Genomic DNA, 23,031 nt, shown 5'->3' on the forward strand with positions numbered 1-23,031 from the left:
AAATACTAATGTGCTCTCTCTCTCTCTCTCTCTCTCTCTCTCTCTCTCTAATAAACGTTATCTCATTAATACAATTAATTAGGACCTCATTTAGACAGCATGGTACTTAGCGGAGATAGTTATTCAGAAAAAGTTTGGAGTTTTCCAGGAATAAGTGCCCTCATCAGCTACCAGACGATGAGGACAGTGGCCCTCTTAAGCTTGTCATCATCTAGTTGTTGATGAGGACAGACAGTCTTGGAAATCTTCCAACTTTTTCTGAAAAAAAAAAAAAAATATCCCCACTATATTCCATGCTGTTTAAATGAGATCCTGTTAGTAATTATATTACTGCACTGAACGACTGTCTAAGTGATAGCGTTTATATATATATATATATATATATATATATATATATATATATATATATATATATATATATATATATATATATATATATATATATATATATATGTATATATATATATATATATATATATATATATATATATATATATATATACATATATATATATATATATATATATATATATATATATATATATATATATATATATATATATATATTTTCCTTTTCAAAAAATATACAAAAAAAGTTACGAAGGACAGGCAGAACTTTGGAACCGTCTCCAAGGGAGATAACTAAACAAACTATCTCAATCATGTTATTCGCTCGTTCAAATGTCTGGCCAAAAGACGAGCCGATCGTCGTGGTTGAACTACCTCTTCTGTGTGTTCGGCTGTTCCTTCGTCCAAAACTTCTGCATCGGCACCTGCAATGGGGGTTCTTCCTTCCAATGCCTGGGTAGGAGAAAGAGAGACAACCTGGGCAGTAGGAGTGGTGCAAATAACGTCTGTACTAATATTTACAGTTTCAAGAACCAAATAATTTAAAAATGTATCCTCTTGGGTAAATGATTTGTTAAAAATCAAACACGTTTAAAATACTATAAGAGCACTTTAACTACTCTGAGTCTACTTACGTATTATCTTTCTAAATTACTCTCGCTCCTTCCCAGTCAATTACATGCCCTAACTCTAACGTGTGTCTGGCAACTGAACTATATATTTCGATCCCATCCTACATGATCGCTTATGCTCCTCTAATCTTACACCTAATCCCCTGCCTGATTCCCAATAATAACACTTATTGCAATCTTTACATGGTACCACGTAAACCCCAACGTCATCTTTCCTTTCTTTTTCATGATTCCTAATCAACTTTCATTTTAACGAGGTATTATACCTAAAAGCTAAATCCAACCTATTTTCCCTATTCTGTTTTAAAAAATGTTGCACCCTTTCCAAATTATGATGATAAGGAAGCCGAATACACTGACTACTTTTGAATTCATATTTCCCGGTCGGTGGATTATAAAAGTTTTTTCTAGCCTTGGTAATCGCTTGGTCAATAAAATATTTTGGGTATCCCAGTCTCGTGAAAACCTCTCTTATATGTACCATTTCCTTGTCTATGTACTGTGGATCACAAATCCGAACCCCTCTCGTTACCATGTTGACGATTACATTAGACTTTATACGTTGGCTATGGTAAGAATAAAAATGAATGTACATTTCTTCGTTGGCATCTTTTCTGTATACACTAAATGTAAATTTAAAAGTAACAGGGTCATGGTCACACACACACACACACACACACACACACACACACACACATATATATATATATATATATATATATATATATACATATATATATATATATATATATACATGCAGGCAGGTCGCTTCATTCAGTTTTTCCAGTTCTCTCTCTAGCTCTCTCTCTATCTCTCTCTCTCTCTCTCTCTCTCTCGCTCGCTCTTCTTTCCCCCACCCCCCCAAGATTTCGTTAAACAATTGCTCTCTGACAAGCATTGTTAAGTAAATGGAAAGTCGATCTTCGTACCTTTATTTGATCCCATGAAAGTCAATTCATTACACTCATAAATTTCCTTTTCTCAGAATTTATGTCACTCTTTTTAATAATGTTTTGATTTTTCCTCAGTAGATTCTTTGTGTTTCAATAAATTATGCCCTGGAGAGAGAGAGAAGAGAGAGAGAGAGAGAGAGAGAGAGAGAGAGAGAGAGAGAGAGAGAGAGAATTCTGTTGCTAAAATATAAACTGAATATTCATTCATTTTCAGTGTTCATTTTGTGATCCAATTTTAAATACCCCAATTTAAATTGAAATTTTAAAGATTATGTAGTAAAATTAAAGAGCTCTGTACAAGGCAATAGTAGAGAATTCTGATGTAAACCTCTGGATCAAATATTCCATTAAAGAATTACTTAAGATTTTGAAAGAATTCTAGTCATCTTTTCTTAGGAAAGGTTAGCGGGTGCGGATCTTCGGCTGACACCCTGGTAAAGGAGGGGGTTTGGTAAGTAAGGAGGGTGGGGTGGGGGGGAGGGTGGTGGTGTAGTAGGTATGTAGGGAGGGGGAGGGGGGGGGGGGGGGGGGTGAGCGACTATTCATGGAACAATAATCCCTTCTGCCGAGGCAATTTCACGGGAAATGAGGGAGAGATGATGTCTGGTTCATATAGAACAAGAAGCCCACAGGGGCCACTGACTTGAAATTCAAACTTCCAAAGAATTGTTGTTCAATTCCCAGAAATTAAAGAAGGTAATAGGATATACAGAATTTTTTAAAGTTATTAGCCTATCAAAAATAAATGAACGAATCGATAAATAAAGTATATAAAATGTCAGCATCTTTGAAAATCCAGAGAATTGTTTGTGCTCAGTAATGCATTGTCTCTTCGCTTGAACATCTGAGGTTGCAATTGCACGACGTCCTTTGCAGGGAGGCTGTTCTTCCACAGTCCTCCAACGGTGTCAGCAGGAATCAAGGACCTCTCGAACTGAGGAGGAGCAGTTCCACGGCGAGGCTGAACATTCACTGCATTTTGGTGCTGCTGCAAATCCAGCAGCAAATCTGGCTGCTCGCAGCAGGACAAGAGGATCACGGATCAAATGCCAATTAGAGATTTTTTTTTTTAAATAAAACTTGTGAAAAACTGACAAACCAAGTCTCCATCAGTCGATAGTCCAAGTCATAACTGCTAATGTTAGCTAAGAGACAGAAACCTACCACCAAGATCTGCTCTATCCTAAAGAGGTGAATCTCTAGCAGAAGAAGAAGAAGATATTATCCACACCTGACTAGAGAACAGTGTTCTAGTAAAGGAAGGACAAAGGACCTAAAACAGGTCGCACTGATTTCATCACTGTTTATATATTTCAATAAATGAGGCCTTACCTACTCAACCGAACTTCCGCGTGCAATCATGTTGACATTTTCACTAGATATTTCTCAAAAGTCAGGATGTAAGTTAACAAGTTACCATACGAATAGTTAAGGCCATGAGACTCATTGAGCAGAGTCCCATCCACCTAAAGAGGAAGATGCGATGAAGTTTGTTGTGGATGGTGTTTTCACGTTACCTGGAACCAGTGATTATTCAGCAACGGGACCAACGGCTTTACGTGACTTCCGAACCATGTGGAGAGTGATGAACTTCTATCACCAGAAATATACACTGACCCCTCAATGGAGTGCCCGAGAATCGAACTCGCGGGCACCAAGGTGACAGGCCAACACCATACCGACCACACCACTGAGGGAGCTGATGGGATGAAGTTGATCTTACTTAATCAGTGGGAAACAAAAATGAAATCAAGCAAAAAAACTGGTTACAAACATCCTTTCGTGCTTTTACATCCCTACCATCTTTCACTGCAGTCAATAGTTCTATATGTATTTAAATATGGTGGAAATGGGCAACCTTTTCAAAATTACATACACACACATTTATACATACGTGCACATAATATATATATATATATATAGTATATATATATATAATAGATAGATATATATATATATATATATATATATATATATATATATATATATCTATATATATATATATATATATATATATATATATATATATATATATATATATATAGATATATATATATATATATATTATATATATATATATATATATATATTATATATATATATATATATATATAGATATCTATATATATATATATATATATATATATATATATATATATATATATATATATATATATATATATATAGATATATATATATATATATATATATATATATATATATATATATATATATATATATATATATATATATATATATTCAAGATGAGAAAATGATTTGAACTTGGCAGACAAAACAGGAAATTACTGAATGGGTCAAGAAATTAGTATAAAAAATATCGTGAGATCTGGGAGCACAGTAATAAGAATTTAAAACACTTTACTTTTTACTCATTTAATCTTTGATATATTGAAACTCTTTGGAAAACCACATTAGAATACTTCAAAAAAACCTGTTTAATTAAATTTTTACTTCACATTAAGAACCTCTGTTGTCCCATTTTAACCGCAGAATCAAACGTGTACGTAAATGCTATTGGAAAATATGGGAATGAAGTATATGCATTCTTATATATATATATCGATATATATATAGATATATATATATATAGAATATATATATATATACATAGATATAACATATATATACATATATATATATATATATATACCCCCTATATATATATATATATATATAGTATATATATATATATATATATATATATGTATGTATAAGGGACAAGGAATTTAATTTATAAGAAAGTGATGCGAATAATTAATGAGAAAAGTGTGAATGCCCTGAAGTTAATTTTAACATTGATATTTAGGAAGAAAAGTGGAAAGAATATTCAACCCCATTACTTAATTTGAGCGACTAAAATAAACTAACTGTGAGGGGACTAATTATTATGTTAAACCTAGATGATTCTTTTGTAAACTAGAAAGGAATGTCGGAGTTTTTGCAAAATTATAATCATGACGGCATAATAGCTCTTAAGTGCTTCGATACAGAAGTTTATCTTCTCACGGCCACGACTCTGATCATAAAATGAAGGAGGAGCTGCTCTCTTATTCTGAAGAGTTCTTTCTTTTTATTTTCCTTTTAAAGAAAGGTGTTCTTTTTGAAGTCAACATTCATGCACTTTCCGTCAGCATTCAGGCAAGAGCAGATCATTTTCCTTCGTAAATAAATGGCCTTTTTAAAGCACCGATAGCACATCGCTGAGCTAAGAGAAATGGGAATCTCAAACCTCTCTCTCTCTCTCTCTCTCTCTACTAAGCCGCTAACAAAATCCCCATACCCGACCCAACTTATGTGTCATTTCCCCAGCATCAATTTATAGCATCCGGTCGGTGAGACAGATTACAGGAAATACAAATCCTATCAAGAAACTTTCCTTCAGTGTAAATTATATAGAATATGACACTGAAGTTGCCTTTATTTTTCATTTTACACAACTCATGACAATAATCATGTTTCTTTCTGTGTTCACTTTTACTGAAACGGGATAATACATCATTACGTTCACGTGGTATGAGCAAATTCAGATAATCAAATGTAACATTTAAGTTCTGAGTAGCATTCGAATGCCATCTATTTATACTCCTCTTTTCTCTCAAGCATTAACCTTGATTAGCTTTGCAGGAATTACTATGCATGTGTTTTCTAAAACAACCATATAATAATATGTTATAATGATACTTGTGCTATTATTTTTATGTAGAATTTTTCATTTTCTACATCGAAAGAATTGCAGAATAATTAAACCCTTGCTTGCCGGGAGAGACTGGAGTTCTCTTCCTCTCCTCACCTAAGTGCAGTCTCTTCCTCTCCTCACCTACTATGAGATCAGGGTCTCTGTCACGGTTTTTTTGGACTTTGCTCCTTGTCAAAGCATCGGATGTAGCTGAAAGTTGACGTATGTATATTTTACAACCACACACAAATTTTGTCAGCATTATCAATAACCTAAACCGATAGTTTAATTTTTATAGAGTAAAAATGATCTAGCCGACGCACAGAGGTTCAGAATTGCTAAATCATGGACAAAAACTCTAAGGTGAAAAGATCCCAACTTGAAACCCAGTGTCTGAACATCTATTCAAATTAATAAAAGGCAGAATTAAAGAAAGAAAATAGTATATTCTTACGTTACTTAAAGTTTTTTTTATGTGCTATTGGAACTTCTTAAATCACGAAAATGATAACACTAGTCATAAGAAAAGGATTTTTATAGTATTATTATTATATATATACAATGACAATTCAGGAAATAAAAACAAAGAAATACAAGAGAACCGATATTATTTTAACTATGGCAGGAATTAACAAGTATAATTTAAAGAAAATAAAAACTAGTGCTTTAGTGGTCCCATACTACTTTCACAATCAGTCAAAATCACAATCACTATCATCAGTCATGTTACCAACCAGTACTGTCAGTGTCACTGGCAATATCATCATCATTGTGACTTTGCCGACCACCATTTCCAGACTGTTCGGTAGTGGGGTCACTCATGAAAATAGGTGATGCTTCAAGTAGGGAAACGACTTCGGGTGATAAACGAGTCTTTTTTTATGTTGTAATCCTCGTGGTCGCAGCTGGTCGCAAGAAATTTTTGCTTATTATGAAAGTTTATGTATCAAAAATTGCTCACATTGCAAATTCATTGGTGGACAGAGTGGGAATACCTTTCAAAATCTGCAACAACTTTATCTATTAATTTCTATGTGCTTTGTCAGTTTCGGAATATATTGTCGCCATATATGTATTGTAGTTGTGTCATTAAAGATATTCCTACTAACTTGAGATAAAATTTCTTCACATATAAAAAAATATGAAGCTCATAAATAAAATATTACCTCAATATTTTTCCATCAGTTTATGACCCACTTAAACTTGCAACTTCGTCCTCTCTTGTTGCATTAACATCACCTGAATATGAAATACCGAAAAACATAATTAATCCTGCAATCAGTGGAAATTGATTTTTGGCCACGAATTCGTGATCCTGGACCACTGTGCGACGCCATGGCCAATGATTACGAGCAAGAGTCGAAAAACATTCATTACGTAAGCAAGGTAACAAACACCTTTTGACTAAATGTTGCCCCGCCCATCCACCAGACAGAAATGCCATCGGCTCTGAAACCCAAAGACTTTATGAATGGCGGAACGATACATAGATGTGGTTGGGGTATCAGTGCTAGCGTAGTTATGGAATACTACTGTAGCAGTAGTGCCGCAACAGTATAGCAGTAATATACATGAATTAAACGTTTAGACCAACTGCTGGGATCCTTGAGGATCATTTAGCACTTCTTACAACTACTCGAGAAATTAGTTTTTATAGCCAGAAGTTAAATTTTCTAATCCAACAATGCCTATGGTAGCCTTTAGTGTTATCCTGAATTATAACGAGGGCGAAAGTGGGTGGAGCCTTCATGATGTCACCGTTCTGACGATAATTATTGGTGAAGGTTTAAAGCCAATATACGGTACCGGCTATTTTTTTTCAGTACATAGGTAGATAGCCAATAAATAAAAATTGCTTGACAGTGGATATAGCAGTTATCAAATCAAGCTTGTCTACTATGTTTTTGGTAATTACCAACTATTCCCTACATCTTGTCAATCTGATTGTGACCTATAAACTGTAATTTCTTTGGAAACTTAGTTTGGGAGTTAGACTAATAATCGAAGTGTTTTTGTATTTATTAACATATTTTGTTGGTTTGTTCATTAAGACAATTATCAGTGGGAGGGTTCCAGAGTTCATAAAGGTGTACTTGCTTTGCTTGTATAAATGTATGTCATTGTTGCCAGAGTTTAGCCTTCGTACGTATAAGCCAATCATCCATCGAGAAAGGAGGGAAGAAATGATGTCATAAGTTACGTAACGAGTGCGTTCGAAACCTTTTCTCTGAGTAAGTTGGCCCGTCTTCAAAAAAGGTCCCTTTTACATTATAAGTACCGAATTTATTCAACCTACGTAGTGCAGAAAATACCACTCAAAATTATGTGTTGATATAAATATGTATTCTGAATAAGCGTTATATTTATGAAATGCATAGATAAAAAAGTTATAGCGAAAAAACCATGTTACAGAGGCCCTGAATCTCATTGTAAGCGGAAGAAGGTGCGCAACGACATAAAGAACTTGGAATGATTTTTCGCCCTATTTTACAATCCATGATTATACATCTCTTCATAATTCCTGTTGTGTTGCTGTTCATGTGACTTGGCTAGCATTCTCTCTCTCTCTCTCTCTCTCTCTCTCTCTCTCTCTCTCTCTCTCTCTCTCTCTCTCTGGATATAACGATGCTGTTGTATCCAGAATTAAGTAAAATATTGGTCATCTTTTTTAATTGATAGATCGAAAGCGTATTCTACTATTACTTTTCTTAATGATTTGAAATCCCCCCTCCCACACACACACGCACACACACACACACACATACAGTATATATATGGACATGGGAAACGTTGCAGTCAAACAGCATAGAGCAAGTTTCTGAAGGAGACTTCAAGATTTATTTGTCTCTTTATTATAAAAGCTGACAGCCCATTCATTTGAGTGGCCGATGAGAAGAGAGCCCCCACACATTTCCCCACCTTACATTTGGGACAGTTATGCAGATACACGGGTATCTTATATCTGGAATAGAACCAATCGTTAACGGGCTCTTGGGTATGGCTCTACTGTTCACTGCTGGAAGGTGCCGGTGAATAAGTTCATTCATTAAGTGTAAATGATTTATCATTAATAAAAGGAATACTAAAGTAAGAAGCCAATTTTGGTACATTAGGAACATTAAAAACTGGAGCAAACTTACTATTAAGAAAGCTATACAACTGTTTGAAAAATGAGCTTGGATGGGTAGCAATTTTCTGGAAAATATTTACAAAGAAAAGAGATCTCTTGGTGGAAACTATACCAAGTTGAGGATAAGGTACAGGCCCTGTGGAAGAGAGTACTTGAGGAACTCAATTTAAAATTAAAATGACAACTGCGAAAAAAATTCTTACCGAAGCCAGTAAACGTCTGTTTCCTAAAACTATGAGTACAGACGCGCGGTTCATTTCGGGACACCAGTACATCCAAAAATGCATGTTTGTTATTGTTGCCATAATCTATCGTAAACTGAATGTTCGGATGGGCTAAACTGACACATCAAGAAACGGATCACCTTGCTCTTTATTTCAGAAAAGTCAAAAGGCGTCGTCTACGTATCGATTATAAAATTAAGGCCGAAGAGAGAGGGGACAGTTGTCCAGCATCTGTTCCTCTAGATGGCACATGAAGATGTTTGAAAAAACTGGGTCAAGAGAACTGCCCACAGCCAAGCATTCCTTCAACTTGGGTGTCAGCTGTATTAACAAAAATAAAGGCAGTGTCCTGCACGGCCAGTTGTAACATTTTCTTAAAACTACTATAATTACAACCGTAAAATATAATATTTCGCTGACTAAAAGATTTCGTCCAAAGTTATTTGTATTGTCTCTTTCTTACAGAGGGACATAAGTATAAAGAGACTCAACATCCAGGCATGTCATAAATAATTCGGAATCTTGCATAAGAAAGTTGTCCTTTTTAAAATGTTCGTAATTGTTGACTGAATAATTATTCATAAAGAATTCATTTAATAAAGGTACTAAGAACAGCCGTTTCATAATTAGGAGTTTCGTAATTAGCGAAAATAGGTCTACACCGTCCTTATGCATCTTAGTAAACCATATACAGTTTCCGTATGAGCCACTAGCACTCATCAAATTCTGCTAGTTGTCGTTATTAATAATCTTATTATCAAATAGACTTTTTAGAAAACTGTTAATAAGATCTTTCAATCTAAAATTGGTAGGGAAATCAGGTACACCAATTTTACGAAATGTTGCCGTGTCATTTAAAATACTCAACACTTTTTTAACATAGCCATCACGGTTATGACGGTTAAGAAGAACCACGCCTCTACCTTTTTCTGGTTTTGAAAAAATAACATTCTCCAATCCACTACGATTTATAATAAAAAGGAAAAGTTTGCCATTGTTTCTGAGAATATCCAAGCCTTTGCTTTTTGATGAAAAAAATGGGGTCCAACAAGTGGATTAGATTGTTGAAGGCTCTTGTGGGCCAAAACCATGTAATTGTGAACAACCTCTTCGGAATTCAAAGGAAATTGTAAAGAAATTAACCTGGAAAAGACAGATTCCAACGCCCCAAAGAATTGATAATAGGACGGTTTAAAACTTGTCATTCTGATATTTAGGAATGGTAATACCCAAGTTGGACAATTTCGCTGATTTATATCTTGGAATGTCGAGACAAAAACAAGCGATGTTAGTATCAAATAAAAATTTAAAATTATACGATCTCTTACATTCTGTTGGTTAAATAGTTGTTTTTTTTTCTATAAATTTCTTATTACTGAGTCTTTTTTACATTTTTATATATTATAATTGTGTTTTATAACTTTGAAAATAACGCTGCGCCTCAGAACGTCAGCTCCTTGTTCTATGTTGGTTGGCAGCAACGCTTCCAATGTGTATATCATGTGATTTACTCCATAGTGCTCTGTTTTTCAGCCTCTTGAATCACCTTCTGCCACTGTTGTCTAATATTTTATAATCACATAACATTTCCTCAACATACACGAATAAAAAAAACATTCAAAACTCGAAGACAATCTCTCGCACTGACCTCTTGGATACATAATTACAAGAATCAGCGAAGTGAAGTTTGCTGGTCATCTAACGGCCAGAATGTCAGCCTTGCAGAAGTTGTTTCATCCAACAATAACCACCTAACCTTCGTAGAACTCTGTTCTTTATTCTTGTTTGAAAATGCCCCTTGTGCTAGTGCATAAATCTTTGAAGATTATGAATGAAATGAACGGTGCCTTCCATTCTCCAAGGAAGAAGTGATCAAAGCGAATAAATATCGGCTGTTACATTTACGAAAGAAACCGAGAATTCTAAACAAAAGACACAGAAGAGACAAAGCCAAATTTATCACGAGTAAAACTACCTTGCATCTGACTCTCCGAAAAATGTGGATTTTACAAGGAATTCCAGAGAACAAAGAATCCCTTGACAAATAAATTCCAGATATTCCAATATCGGATTTTAGAGCTAGATTATACCTACGCTACGATGGCATTCGTGTTATCGGAAGAATTCAGTCCGCTATGGAACCTTATGGGTGGGAACAGGTGCCTCGAGGAGTCATTTCTGAATGTGGTCAAAGCTTTACGTGATTAAACTTAACTTTGAGGTACTGTGTTATTGTAAGAAACTAAAATCACACGTGCCTTCATAACACGTCACAAATTACATTTTCAGTGTAAGTTATTCCGCAAAAAGAACCAAGTTACAAGTACGCTTTCAGTAGAAAAAATATAAATATAATTGAATTTATAATGCAATTATGTATAATGTGTTGACTTTAGGTTAAAAAAAATAATATTTTTCTTTATAGTTGATAGATTTTTATCAAAATATCAGAAGACTACGGAACTGGAAGCTACCGTTGAAATTAAATGCTATTAGATATGCAGTCATTATGTTTTATCTCACGCACTGCATTTCAATCAAAATGTTTATCTACAACATTCAGGATATATTAAGTCGAGTTGCTGAAACTAGAAAATAGAAATACGGTTTCGTATATTTTTCAGATATTATAAATGCTTACGTGTAATTTTGTGCTAAAGTTGGACTGTTTCTTTTCTCTAAAGGTTAGCACCTCTCGAGGTTTATTTTTAAAAGGGAATAGTTTTCTTCATAAGTGTCTAGGAGAGTTTTGAAGTAATTCAAATTGATAGCCCCAATAAAGCATTTGTTATTTTGAAAAACTTTCTTATTGCTATTGCTAAATTCCTGAAGAATATACTACTGATCTCGTCGGTCAATAAACGCAATCAGAGTCTTGAAGGTTTTAAAAGATATGGGTAAAACTCAAAATACTGCATGAAACCTATCGACAAAGATTTGCAGAGGGAACTTTGCTGCTTCATGTCTAAGAAATTTCTTAGTTACCTTTGAAAAATGATTACCACTGAAGCAGCATTTTTCATATTGCATATAGCCTAAAATGCTATATTTTATTACAAATTCAGGAGGAAAATATTTTTGTCTGTTTTACATGTTATTTAGAGTAGGAAGTGTCAAGTGTTTTTTTCAACACAAAAGATCACTTGACGAAATAAAGAAAACAGTCCTCATTACAATAGTTTCTGATTGCTTGCTAATGCATGTTATCCCTGAATAGCAGGCACTCATTATAGGTGTCAGGTGCTTAGAGGCAGATGCATACAGGAAGACTATTGAAATGACCTATTTCATGAGGTGACAGACATAATCTTCCTTCCTTAGATGAATCGCATTCCAGAATCAAGATAATGTTTCCAGTATAACTGGTCACCCTTAATGAAACACAATACGCCTATAATGCCCATTTAACTTCCTTCTCTTAATTCAAATAAAGATGAAATCTCTAAGCAACATTCTTGCATAGGTTCCATGCATGGATTAAGTGATACTAACAACTTCATTGCTAAATCAGTGCAAACGATTGCTCCTACAAATCGACAATAGCAATATTATCAAAGCATTGAAAATCTCGAAAGTGGTGCATTCTCTTTACTTTCTATCCATTGTTACGATTTTAAGGTGAAATAATTATTGCATTTCTAAAACTTTCCAGTTTATCAGTTCAGTTTTTTTATTTATCTTCTAACAATACAGATTTGCTAAACCACTTCCTATCTTTTCCTAATCACTTTTACAAGGCTATACAAGTTCCAGCAGTGAACGAACGATAACTTATACCATTGTAATTTTATCCGATTGTAAAGAATTGCTATTGTTTTCTAACGTACTCTGACAACACACGGATTTTATCCTGAATTTCTGTCTACTAACTGTTCCCGTTTATGGCTGCATCAAAAACATTGCCCGCTTTCCTAAAATCCTCTCATTGGAAAGAAAAAAAAAGATTTTAAATTCAATGCATCAATGTTGGCATATAAAAATTAATACATTTTCAAACAGAAACGATGTAGTAATTTTTTTTCTTTTGTTTTTTTTCTTTTGAAAATGCATGAAAAGTTGCTTAAGCAAACTATTTTCCATGATAAAGGCTAATTAGTATTATTGATCGTTTTGTTGATTACAATTTTTCAACTTCAGCGCGCTTATGATTTCATTGAGTCATCAGAGTCAAAAGCGGATGCTCGTGTTTTTTGTTTTTCTAGCGAGTTACACCGAAAATAAGCTGGAAAAACTTTGCATTGGTTATATAACAGTGTAATAGTTCAAACATGCGTAAATTTTGGTTTTGTATACATTGCTATTGCACTGTTTCTACCAAACAGCTCCTACGATTAAAAGTTTGTAATTCTGACCAAGGGCTCGAATCAATCTTCAGCGAATATTAATAGGTGTTCGAAGTGCCAATTTCCTTTTTGTTTTTCAGATATGCTAAACAACATGAAAACCTTCAGGAGAAAGGCTGTATATAGGTGATGACCGCTGTTTCAGCGATGGCCTCTCTAGTTTAGCGTCCTCGAGGATGCGAGACTGCTTTTGCGATGCGCCTTTTTGCAGTACTTTGCAACAGGGAGAGATTTCGGATGTGGAATATGACAAATATAAAGCGACGAGTTGTTAACAAGCTTAATTAAGTAAGTTGGCCTATGTTCAAAGTTTATACGTATATTGATATGTATTCTAATACTCTTCCTTGATGTTCAGTTATCAATAACAATAATGAAAAATGATGAAAACAAAATAAAATGAATGAGGCATTATTATTATTGTTGGTATTAGTATTATTTTAGAAGATTTCTGTTAAACGATATGCACCAATGTAATAGATATAGACATAATCAATCAAATAGGATAAAAGAGCAGTGAAAAGAAAAGGGATTCGATTTATGGGAAAAAAGGAATATACAAACATTGAAAGGCAAACAGCAGTATTCAGTTGTTAAGGGAAACACCAGGAGTATTTTTGCTTTCTTGCTATACCTTGTTTAGTGACAATTTGCTTGAATGAAATAGAATAAAACCATCATTACATTTACACACTTACCTCTTCATAGGTTTTCACAGGACGAACTATATATACTGAAGCTATGTAGTACTTTTCAACTTTCAATACGCTCTGCAGTACTACAACCAGACATGATATGTACACACAACTGTCATCCTCCTATCCACACACACACACACACACACACACACACACAGATGGACGTCATATATAAAGTTACAAACATTTATTTAGAATTAGGTTCGTGCGAATTTGTCACGTGAACGGCCATCACTTATACTTGCATTACCTCTACTTTCTCATGCACACACAAACGTGCAAACAAGCACTGGAATCACACACATACGTGCGCGCGCAGAACAGGAGCAGCTAGTACTTAAGGGGGGTGGGGGGGGGGGGGTTAGGGGCGGCTGGCAGGGGTGATGTATATAGTAAGCCTTTACTGATATTCCTCCCTCAAGACTTCTGCTTTTAATTCCCTCTTTTATGGGTTCCCTGCGAGTATCTCTCTCTCTCTCTCTCTCTCTCTCTCTCTCTCTCTCTCTCTCTCTCTCTTATAATAAAACATTAATGCCGGTCCCTCCACGGTTTGCTTTGCCAAAAAAGTTATATAAATAAGAAAAAATAATAAATAACTCTTAAATACGACGAACCGGAAAGATAAGAAAAAGATAAGAAAAAGAAACTGGTAATCTTTTGGGAACAAAACAAGCAGACAACGTTGTCTTAAAACGTTGTTATAAACAGAAAACATTTGCAAATACAAATGCTATGGCCTCCTCCTTCTTACTCTCTCTCTTCAAAATTCACATTCACATTCACAATTCCAAAAGATGCGCCTTAAAACGCCCTACGAAATGACCAATTGGTAACTCGATACAATCAATACTCGAATTTTGTCGAATATTTCAAAATAGGATTTTTCTCTTGAAAAGTAAGAAAACACACTTCTTCTTTCTTTTTAATCGCAAAAGTTTTGTATCTATTCCAAACTTGATATTTAGCCTGTAAATGCTTGTTTTTTTTTTAAATTTATAATAATTCATGTGTATTTCCCGATACTCTGACATTTTTCTTGCGACAAAACTCATTCTATTCTATATCTTAAATCTATTAATTTTTCTTGCGACAAAACGCATTCGGTACCGCGCCCAGCCCGTCCCTCATCGTTTGAAGTTTTATTTTATATTTAAAAAAAACAAAGCGGACAAGTGCGTGTCATCAGTTCAGAAATGTGATGGGAAAGATATTTCCAATCCTTGGTTCAGAAGCATAAATATGGTGTCTGTACGTTGTCTCGAATGGCGTTTAATTTATCCTTTCAAAATAAATTGAATATGATAACAACAAAAAGTAATTCTATATTGAATACTAATTATATAGCAGCTTAATTTTGCCTTATCAATTTTTTACTCATAAAAACTGTATTTCATTATTTTCCCTTTTTGTGATTATGTAAAAATACTTATCAAATTTTGGAATTTTTCCCTTGAGAAAGTAACTTTTGATAGAGAAAGAGAGAGAGAGAGCGCGTGCGCTGAGTGGCTTTAGCGCGGTCCACGTCTATCCTAGCTTCATATATTCCCAATTCAAAAAGATGCGCCTTATAGCGCCCTACAAAATGACCAAATGTTAACTCGATGCGGCAATACTCTATTTTTTTAATTTTAATTTTATTTAGTTTATTTTTATTCATTTTTTTTTTTTTTCATTTTATATTATTTTCTTATTCATTTATTTTTTTCATTTATATTATCTATATATATTTAATTTTATTATTATATAATATTTTTATATCATTAATCTTTATTTATTGATTTTTCACTTATCTATTTTATTTTCATATATTTCCTTATTGGTTTATTTTGAATTTAATTTATTTTTTTTTTATTTTTATCCAATTATTAATTCTTAGTTTATTCATTTATTTATGAAGTTTCTTTTATTTATATTTTTTTATTTATTTATTTTATTTTTTTATTTATTTTTTTATCTACTTATTTATTTAGTTATCTATCTTTATTTTTTTTATCATTTCCCTATGTATTTATATCATTATATATTTATCTATATTATGAATTAATTTTTTTATTTTAATTTTTATATTTATTTGTTTTTGTTTATTTATTTTTCTTCATTTTTTTATTTTTATACTTATTTATTTTAATTATTTATTTATTCTTGTTTATTTATTTCATTTATCTATTTTTTTTATTTTTTTATTAACTTATTATAATTCATTTATCTATTTATTTACTATTTATTCATTTATTTATTTTTATTTATTTTTCTTTTTTATTTGTTTATTTATTTATTTATTTATTATTTTATTTATTCATTTATATCCCTGTATGTATTTATTTTATATTTATTCATATATTTTATTTAATTTATTTACCTAATAATTTATTTATTTATACTTTTTTTATTAACTTTTATTTATATATTTGTTATTACTTATTTATTTTCATGCATTTATTTATTTTCATTTATTTATTATTATTTATTTATCAATTTACCTATTTTTCTTTGTGAATTAATTTATTTATATTTTATTATTTATTCAATTTTATTTACACCTAGTTTGGTGTCATCTGAATATTTGGGTATCCTGCTCACATTAAGCCTACATCAATGTCATTAATGTAATAAAAAAAAGGAGAGGGCCAAGGAGGGAGAGAGAGAGAAAGAGAGAGAGAGAGAGAAGAGAGAGAGAGAGAGAGAAACGTGCCCCCAGAGCAGAGGGCACGAGATTGCACTGACGCGACACCCCCCGACGCCCTTGTTATCTATCCCTCTTGGGAGAGTGGGAGGGAGGGAGGAGGGAGGGAGGGAGGGAGGGAGGAGGACGTGGAGGGAGTGGAGGAGAGAGCCGAGATGTTAGTCATGAGTACAATGGTCTTCTTCTTCTTCTTCTTCTTCTTCTTCTTCTTCTTCTTTACGACTTCCTGACGAGGAAGAGTTCGTTGAATATCTCTCTCTCTCTCTCTCTCTCTCTCTCTCTCTGGTGGAAGTCAAAGGATTATTACAGATATTAGATCACTGTACAATGTTATAAATTCAGTAATGAATTCGACAAGTATTTTTATCTCTCTCTCTCTCTCTCTCTATTTATATATGTACGTACGTATGTATGTATATGTGCGAGACAGCTGCACTGAAGTGCTTCTGGTGCCCCCAGAGATTAAGGAATTCGACTGACGTCACGGGCAATACCCAACAACCTTCTGTTTATCTTCTTCTTCAGCGAGAGTTCTTGGAAATGGCTGAGGTCAAAGCTGGCCCCCCGTAAATATATATATATATATATATATATATATATATATATATATATATATATATATATATATATATATATATATATATATATATATATATCTATATCTATATCTATATATATATATATATATATATATATATATATATATATATATATATCCCTTAAACGCCGACTGGACGTATTTTACGTCGACATTTTTTGTCTCTCGGGTGCCGACTGGACGTATTTTACGTCGACATACAAAGTTTTTTTTTAAAATTCGCGGAAAAATACTTTTAGGCCTACCAGCCGAAAACTCTTGAATCACGCGCCTTGGGGGATGCTGGGAGTTCACGGATCAAGGTGTTGTTTTGTTTACAATCGTTACGCAGGCGCGCAAGCGCGAATTTCTTTCTTGCCGCACTAAAAAATATCTGTGACACATCTCTGAATTATTTCGTCACTTTGACATAATTTTTGTACCATTTCAATTAGCCGTTACATAGAGTATTATATGAAAATGTGCGCATTTTTATGTAGAATACAACAAAAAAATACTCATGATTGTAGCTTTTATCAGTTTTAAGATATTTTTCATATAAATAACGATAAGTGCCAAAATTTCAACCTTCGGTCAACTTTGACTCTATCGAAATGGTCGAAAACGCAATTGTAAGCTAAAAACTCTTATATTTTAGTAATATTCAATCATTTACCTTAATTTTGCAACTAATTGGAAGTCTCTAGCACAATATTTCGATTTATGGTGAATTTATGAAAAAACTTTTTCCTTACGTCCGCGCGGTAACTCTTTCCGAAAATAATCATACATGCGATTGTGGTAATGTTTGCACCATTTAAATTAGCCGTTACATAAAGTTTTATATTTGAAAATGTCGCAATTTCATGCACAATACAACTAAAAACAACCCATGGTTGTAGCTTTTATCAATTTTTGAAATATTTTCATATAAAAAAATGATAAGTGACAAATTTTCAACCTTCGGTCAATTTTGACTCTACCGAAATGGTCAAAAAAACGCAATTGTAAGCTAAAACGCCTATATTCTAGTAATATTCAAGCATTTACCTTCATTTTGCACAAATTGGAAGTCTCTAGCACAATATTTCGATTTATGGTGAATTTATGAAAAAAATAACATTTTCTTTACGTCCGCGCGGTAACTCTTCCGAAAAATCATACGTGCGATTGTGGTAATGTTTGTTGCACCATTTTAAATTAGCCGTTACATAACGTTTTATATATGAAAATGTGCGCAATTTCATGTATAATACAACAATAAATAGTTGAAGTTGTAGCTATTCTCATTTTCGAAATATTTGCATATAAATCACGATAAATAGAAAAAAACCACGTTCGGTCAAATTTGACTCTACCGAAATGGTCGAAAAACGCAATTGTAAGATAAAACTCTACAGTCTAGTAATATTCAGTCATTTATCTTCATCGTGAAACAAATTCGAAGTCTCTAGCACAATATTTAAATTTATGGTGAATTTTTAAAAAAAAACTTTCCTTCCTCCGCGCGCGGATTCTCCGCCACAAATCTCCGAAATGCGTAAGTCCCATTCTCGGAATATTTGCTCCGTTTCATATTAGGCATTTCATAGAGTTTTATATGAAAATGTGCGCAATTTCATGTAGATAAAACGAAAAAAATATTTAGAAAGTTGTAGCTTTCTTATTTCCGAAATAATTGCATATAAAAAAATATATATATAAAAAATTCGACATTCGTCAAATTTAGCTCGTCAGATATGGTCGAAAACTGCATTTGTAAGCTAATATTCTTACAGTATAGTAATATTCAATCATTTGTCTTCATTCTGAAACATATTGGAAGTCTCTAGGACAATATTTAGATTTATGGTGAATTTTGAAAAAATATGTGTTTTACGTAAGCGCGTTACGAATTCATGCATTATTTTGTGATATATTTTTCTCTGTGTTGCTTTTATCGTTTTACAATGTGTTATAATCAAAATGATCGCAATTTAGTGCACATTACAACGAAAAAAAAAGTAACTTGTTACCTTCAACCGTTTTGCGCACAGCGCGATTTGAATACAATTATATATTGAAATTTCGTTTTTGCGCTATCATATATCGCATTATTTATATATGATAATGATAATTTTTTTCATTTCTGATGGTTGCATACTAAACTTCAAGCAATGACAAAAAAAGGAGCCAAAAATGAACTCTTAATCTTGAAAACTAAGCGCGCTGTGATTTGTTTTTTGAAAAAAATATTTTTTTTCCGCTTACGCGCTCACTCTCAAACCCCTCCGGCATACGGGAGTCATTTTTTATTTACCGCTCCGGCGTTTAAGGGATAAATATAATATATATATATATATATATATAGATATAGATATAGATATATATATATATATATATATATATATATATATATATAAATATATATATATATATATATATATATATATCATATATATATATATAGGAAAAACTAATAAATAAGAATAAATGAATAAATAAATAAATATATAAGTAAAATAAAAATAAATAATAAAAAATAATACAGATATATAAATAAATAACTAAATAAATGAATAAAGATCAAATATATGAAAATCTAAATAAAAACAAATAAGTAAATAAGTTTTATAAATGAATAAATAATAAAAACAAAAAAATAATGTAAATAAATAAATAATGAATAAAAAAGTCAATAACTAAATAATAATAGATAAATTAATAAATACATAAATATAGGTAAATAAATAAATAAATAAGTAAATAAATAAATAAATAATAATAGATAAAAAAATGAATAATTAAAATAATTAAATAAAATATATATAAATAAAAAGATAAAAAAGAATACTTAATAAATAAAGAAATAATTAGATAAAATAAGTTAATAATTAAAATAAATAAATATAGTAAATCAATAGAAAAAATAAATAATATCAATTAAAAATAAAAGAAAAAAGAATTATTTAAAATAAGAAAAAATAAAAAATACAACAAAAAAGTCAATAAAAAGATAAAAATACATAAAACAAAAAGATAAAAATAAAAATAATAATAAAAAATAAAATGAAATAAATAATAAATAAATATTATATATATATATATATATATATATATATATATATATATATATATATTATATATAGTATACTTATTAAAATATATTATTAAATAATAAATGAAAATGAATAAAACAATATATACAATAAGAATAAATGAAATAAAACATAATAACAAATATATAAAAATAAATGAATAAATAATATATATAAAATAAGTAATAATTAATGATAAAATATTAATTACATGAATTAGGAAAAATAAATGAAATTAACAAATAAATAAGTAAATAAATAAATGTAATTAAAATCAAATAAATATATATAAATAATAATAATAAATAAAAAATTAATAATAAATAAATGCATAAAAACAATTTTAAAAAATAAAATAAAAATCAATAACAAATATGTAAAAAATAACTCTAAAATAGATAATAAACTAAAAAAATAATAAAAAACAAAAAAAAATAATAATAGATAATACAATATTATTAATTTATAATATGATAAATGTAAATAGTCAATAAAATAAAAAAATAAAATACATATAATAAACATAAATATATATTATAATGAAATAATATAGTATAGTAATATATAAGATAAAGTATAAATAGAAATATGAAAAAAAAAAATAAGTATACTTAATACACAAATAAATCAAAATATATAAATAAATAAATAAAATATATAAAATAAAAAAAGGATAAGATTATGAAAAATACGAAATAAAAAATTTAAATTTAATTAATATATTATAATAAAAATAAAGTAAACAAAAATAAATAAAATGAATAAATAATAACAAGAAAATGTAAATAAATAATAATAATAATTTAAAATAAATAAATAAATATACTACATAAATACAATTAACTAAAATAAATAAAAATAACTAAAAAAAAACAAATGAAGGTAAATAAAAAAAGAAAAGCAAAAAAGAAAAAAGGTAAATAATAAAAATGATACAATAAAAAATCAGTTGTTCAAATAAATAAATATGAAATAAATTATAAATAAAGAAATGAAAATAATAAAAGTACATAATGAGAGATAGATAAAAAGAAAATACATAAATAACACTAGATAAATAATAACATTAAAAAATCACTAAAGTAAAACACTTAAAAATAATAAAAAAAAACAAAAAAATAAAATAAATATAAATAAATAAATGAAACAAAAACAATAAAATATAAAAATCAAATGTAAAAATAAATTCATAATATAGATAATATTTTTATTATATAAATGCATAGGAAAATAAAAAATAGAAAATAAGAGGGTAACTAAATAAATAAGTAGATACAAAAAAGATAAGTAATTAAAAATAAATTTAAAAAATTTTAAAAAAGATAAATAGAAAAATAATAAAATAAATGAATAATAATTAAATTAATAATAGGATAAGATTAAAAATAAACAAATTAACAATAAAATAAAAGGAAAGGCCATTAAAAATAAAAATAAATAGCTAAATAGACATCAACAATTAAATTAAAAATTAAATTATTAACAAAATATATAAATGGTTATAATAACAAATAAATAATTTTTTTATTTTTAAATGAATAATAAAGATGAATAAATAACAAATAATTATAAAGGAAATAAATAAATAATAATTAAATAAAATTCGATAGAAAAAATAAATATAAATCATACAAAAAATAATGAATATAATAAATAATAAATATTGAAAGAAAAAAGAAAATACAAATAAATACATAAATATAGATATATAAATAAATATATAACAATAAATAAATAAATAAATAAATAAATAAATAAATAAATAAATGGAAATAAATACAAAATTAATAGATAAGAACCTGAATAAATAATGAGTAAAATACATTAATAAAGTCAATAAATGATTAAATGTAATAAGAAATAAAAATATAAATAAATAAAGTAGAAAATGAAATGATTAAATACATAAATAATAATTTAGAAATAAAAATAGTTAAATAAATAAAATAAATAAATAATACAATAAATCATAAAAATGTCAAGAAAAAAAAAGATAAAAAAAACAAAAAAATTAAATAAAATGAAAATAAATAGAACTATAAAAGGTCAATAAATGAATAAAAATAAATCAAACAAGAAACGTAAATAAATATTAAATAGAAATGACTAAATTAATTAAATAATCATAAAATAAAAAATAAATAAATACATATATAAATAAATAAAAATTAATAAAGTATTTAATTAAAAATAAAAATAAGTAAAATGATAATAAATAACAAATAATAAGTTGAAATAAATTAAATTATAAATAAATAAAAATAATGACAACAAAAACAGAACAAACTCAATAAAATAATGAATAAATAAAAAATTAATGAAAAGTTAATAATTCATGGATAAATACAACTAAAATAACAAGAAAAAATGAAATCAACTAATAAACAAGTAAATAAAGAATGTACTAAAAATAAATGATAAATAAATAAAGATAACAAAATTGATACATAGATAAAGTAATAAAAATATAAATTAATAAATAGATTATATAGAAAAGATAATAAATAAATAAATAAATAAACAAATAAATAAAATATAATGAAAATCAAAATAAGTTAAAATATAGAAATATAAAAATAAAATAGATAAACGACCAAAATAAATAAAATAAAAATAAATAATAAGAATTAATAATGGCAAAAAATAGTAAATAAATTGATTAATGTATA

At 29.7% G+C, this 23,031-nt stretch overlaps 1 protein-coding gene across 1 annotated transcript in view; it reads right to left on the bottom strand.

Moving 5' to 3' along the window:
* Nucleotides 1-2,711: 2,711 nt before the first annotated feature.
* LOC135197346 (cubilin-like) overlaps nt 2,712-23,031 on the bottom strand; it is a 34,135-nt gene continuing 13,815 nt past the window's right edge. Inside the window, exons 13-14 of the mRNA XM_064224484.1 lie at nt 3,493-3,655; nt 2,712-2,945 (exon numbers count right to left, since the gene is read on the bottom strand). Of these exons, the coding sequence (XP_064080554.1) occupies nt 2,712-2,945; nt 3,493-3,655 (397 nt within the window). The remainder of the gene's footprint in view (nt 2,946-3,492; nt 3,656-23,031) is intronic.

Source organism: Macrobrachium nipponense, chromosome 18 (genome assembly GCF_015104395.2).
Source record: "Macrobrachium nipponense isolate FS-2020 chromosome 18, ASM1510439v2, whole genome shotgun sequence".
Classification (NCBI taxonomy): Eukaryota; Metazoa; Arthropoda; class Malacostraca; order Decapoda; family Palaemonidae; genus Macrobrachium; species Macrobrachium nipponense.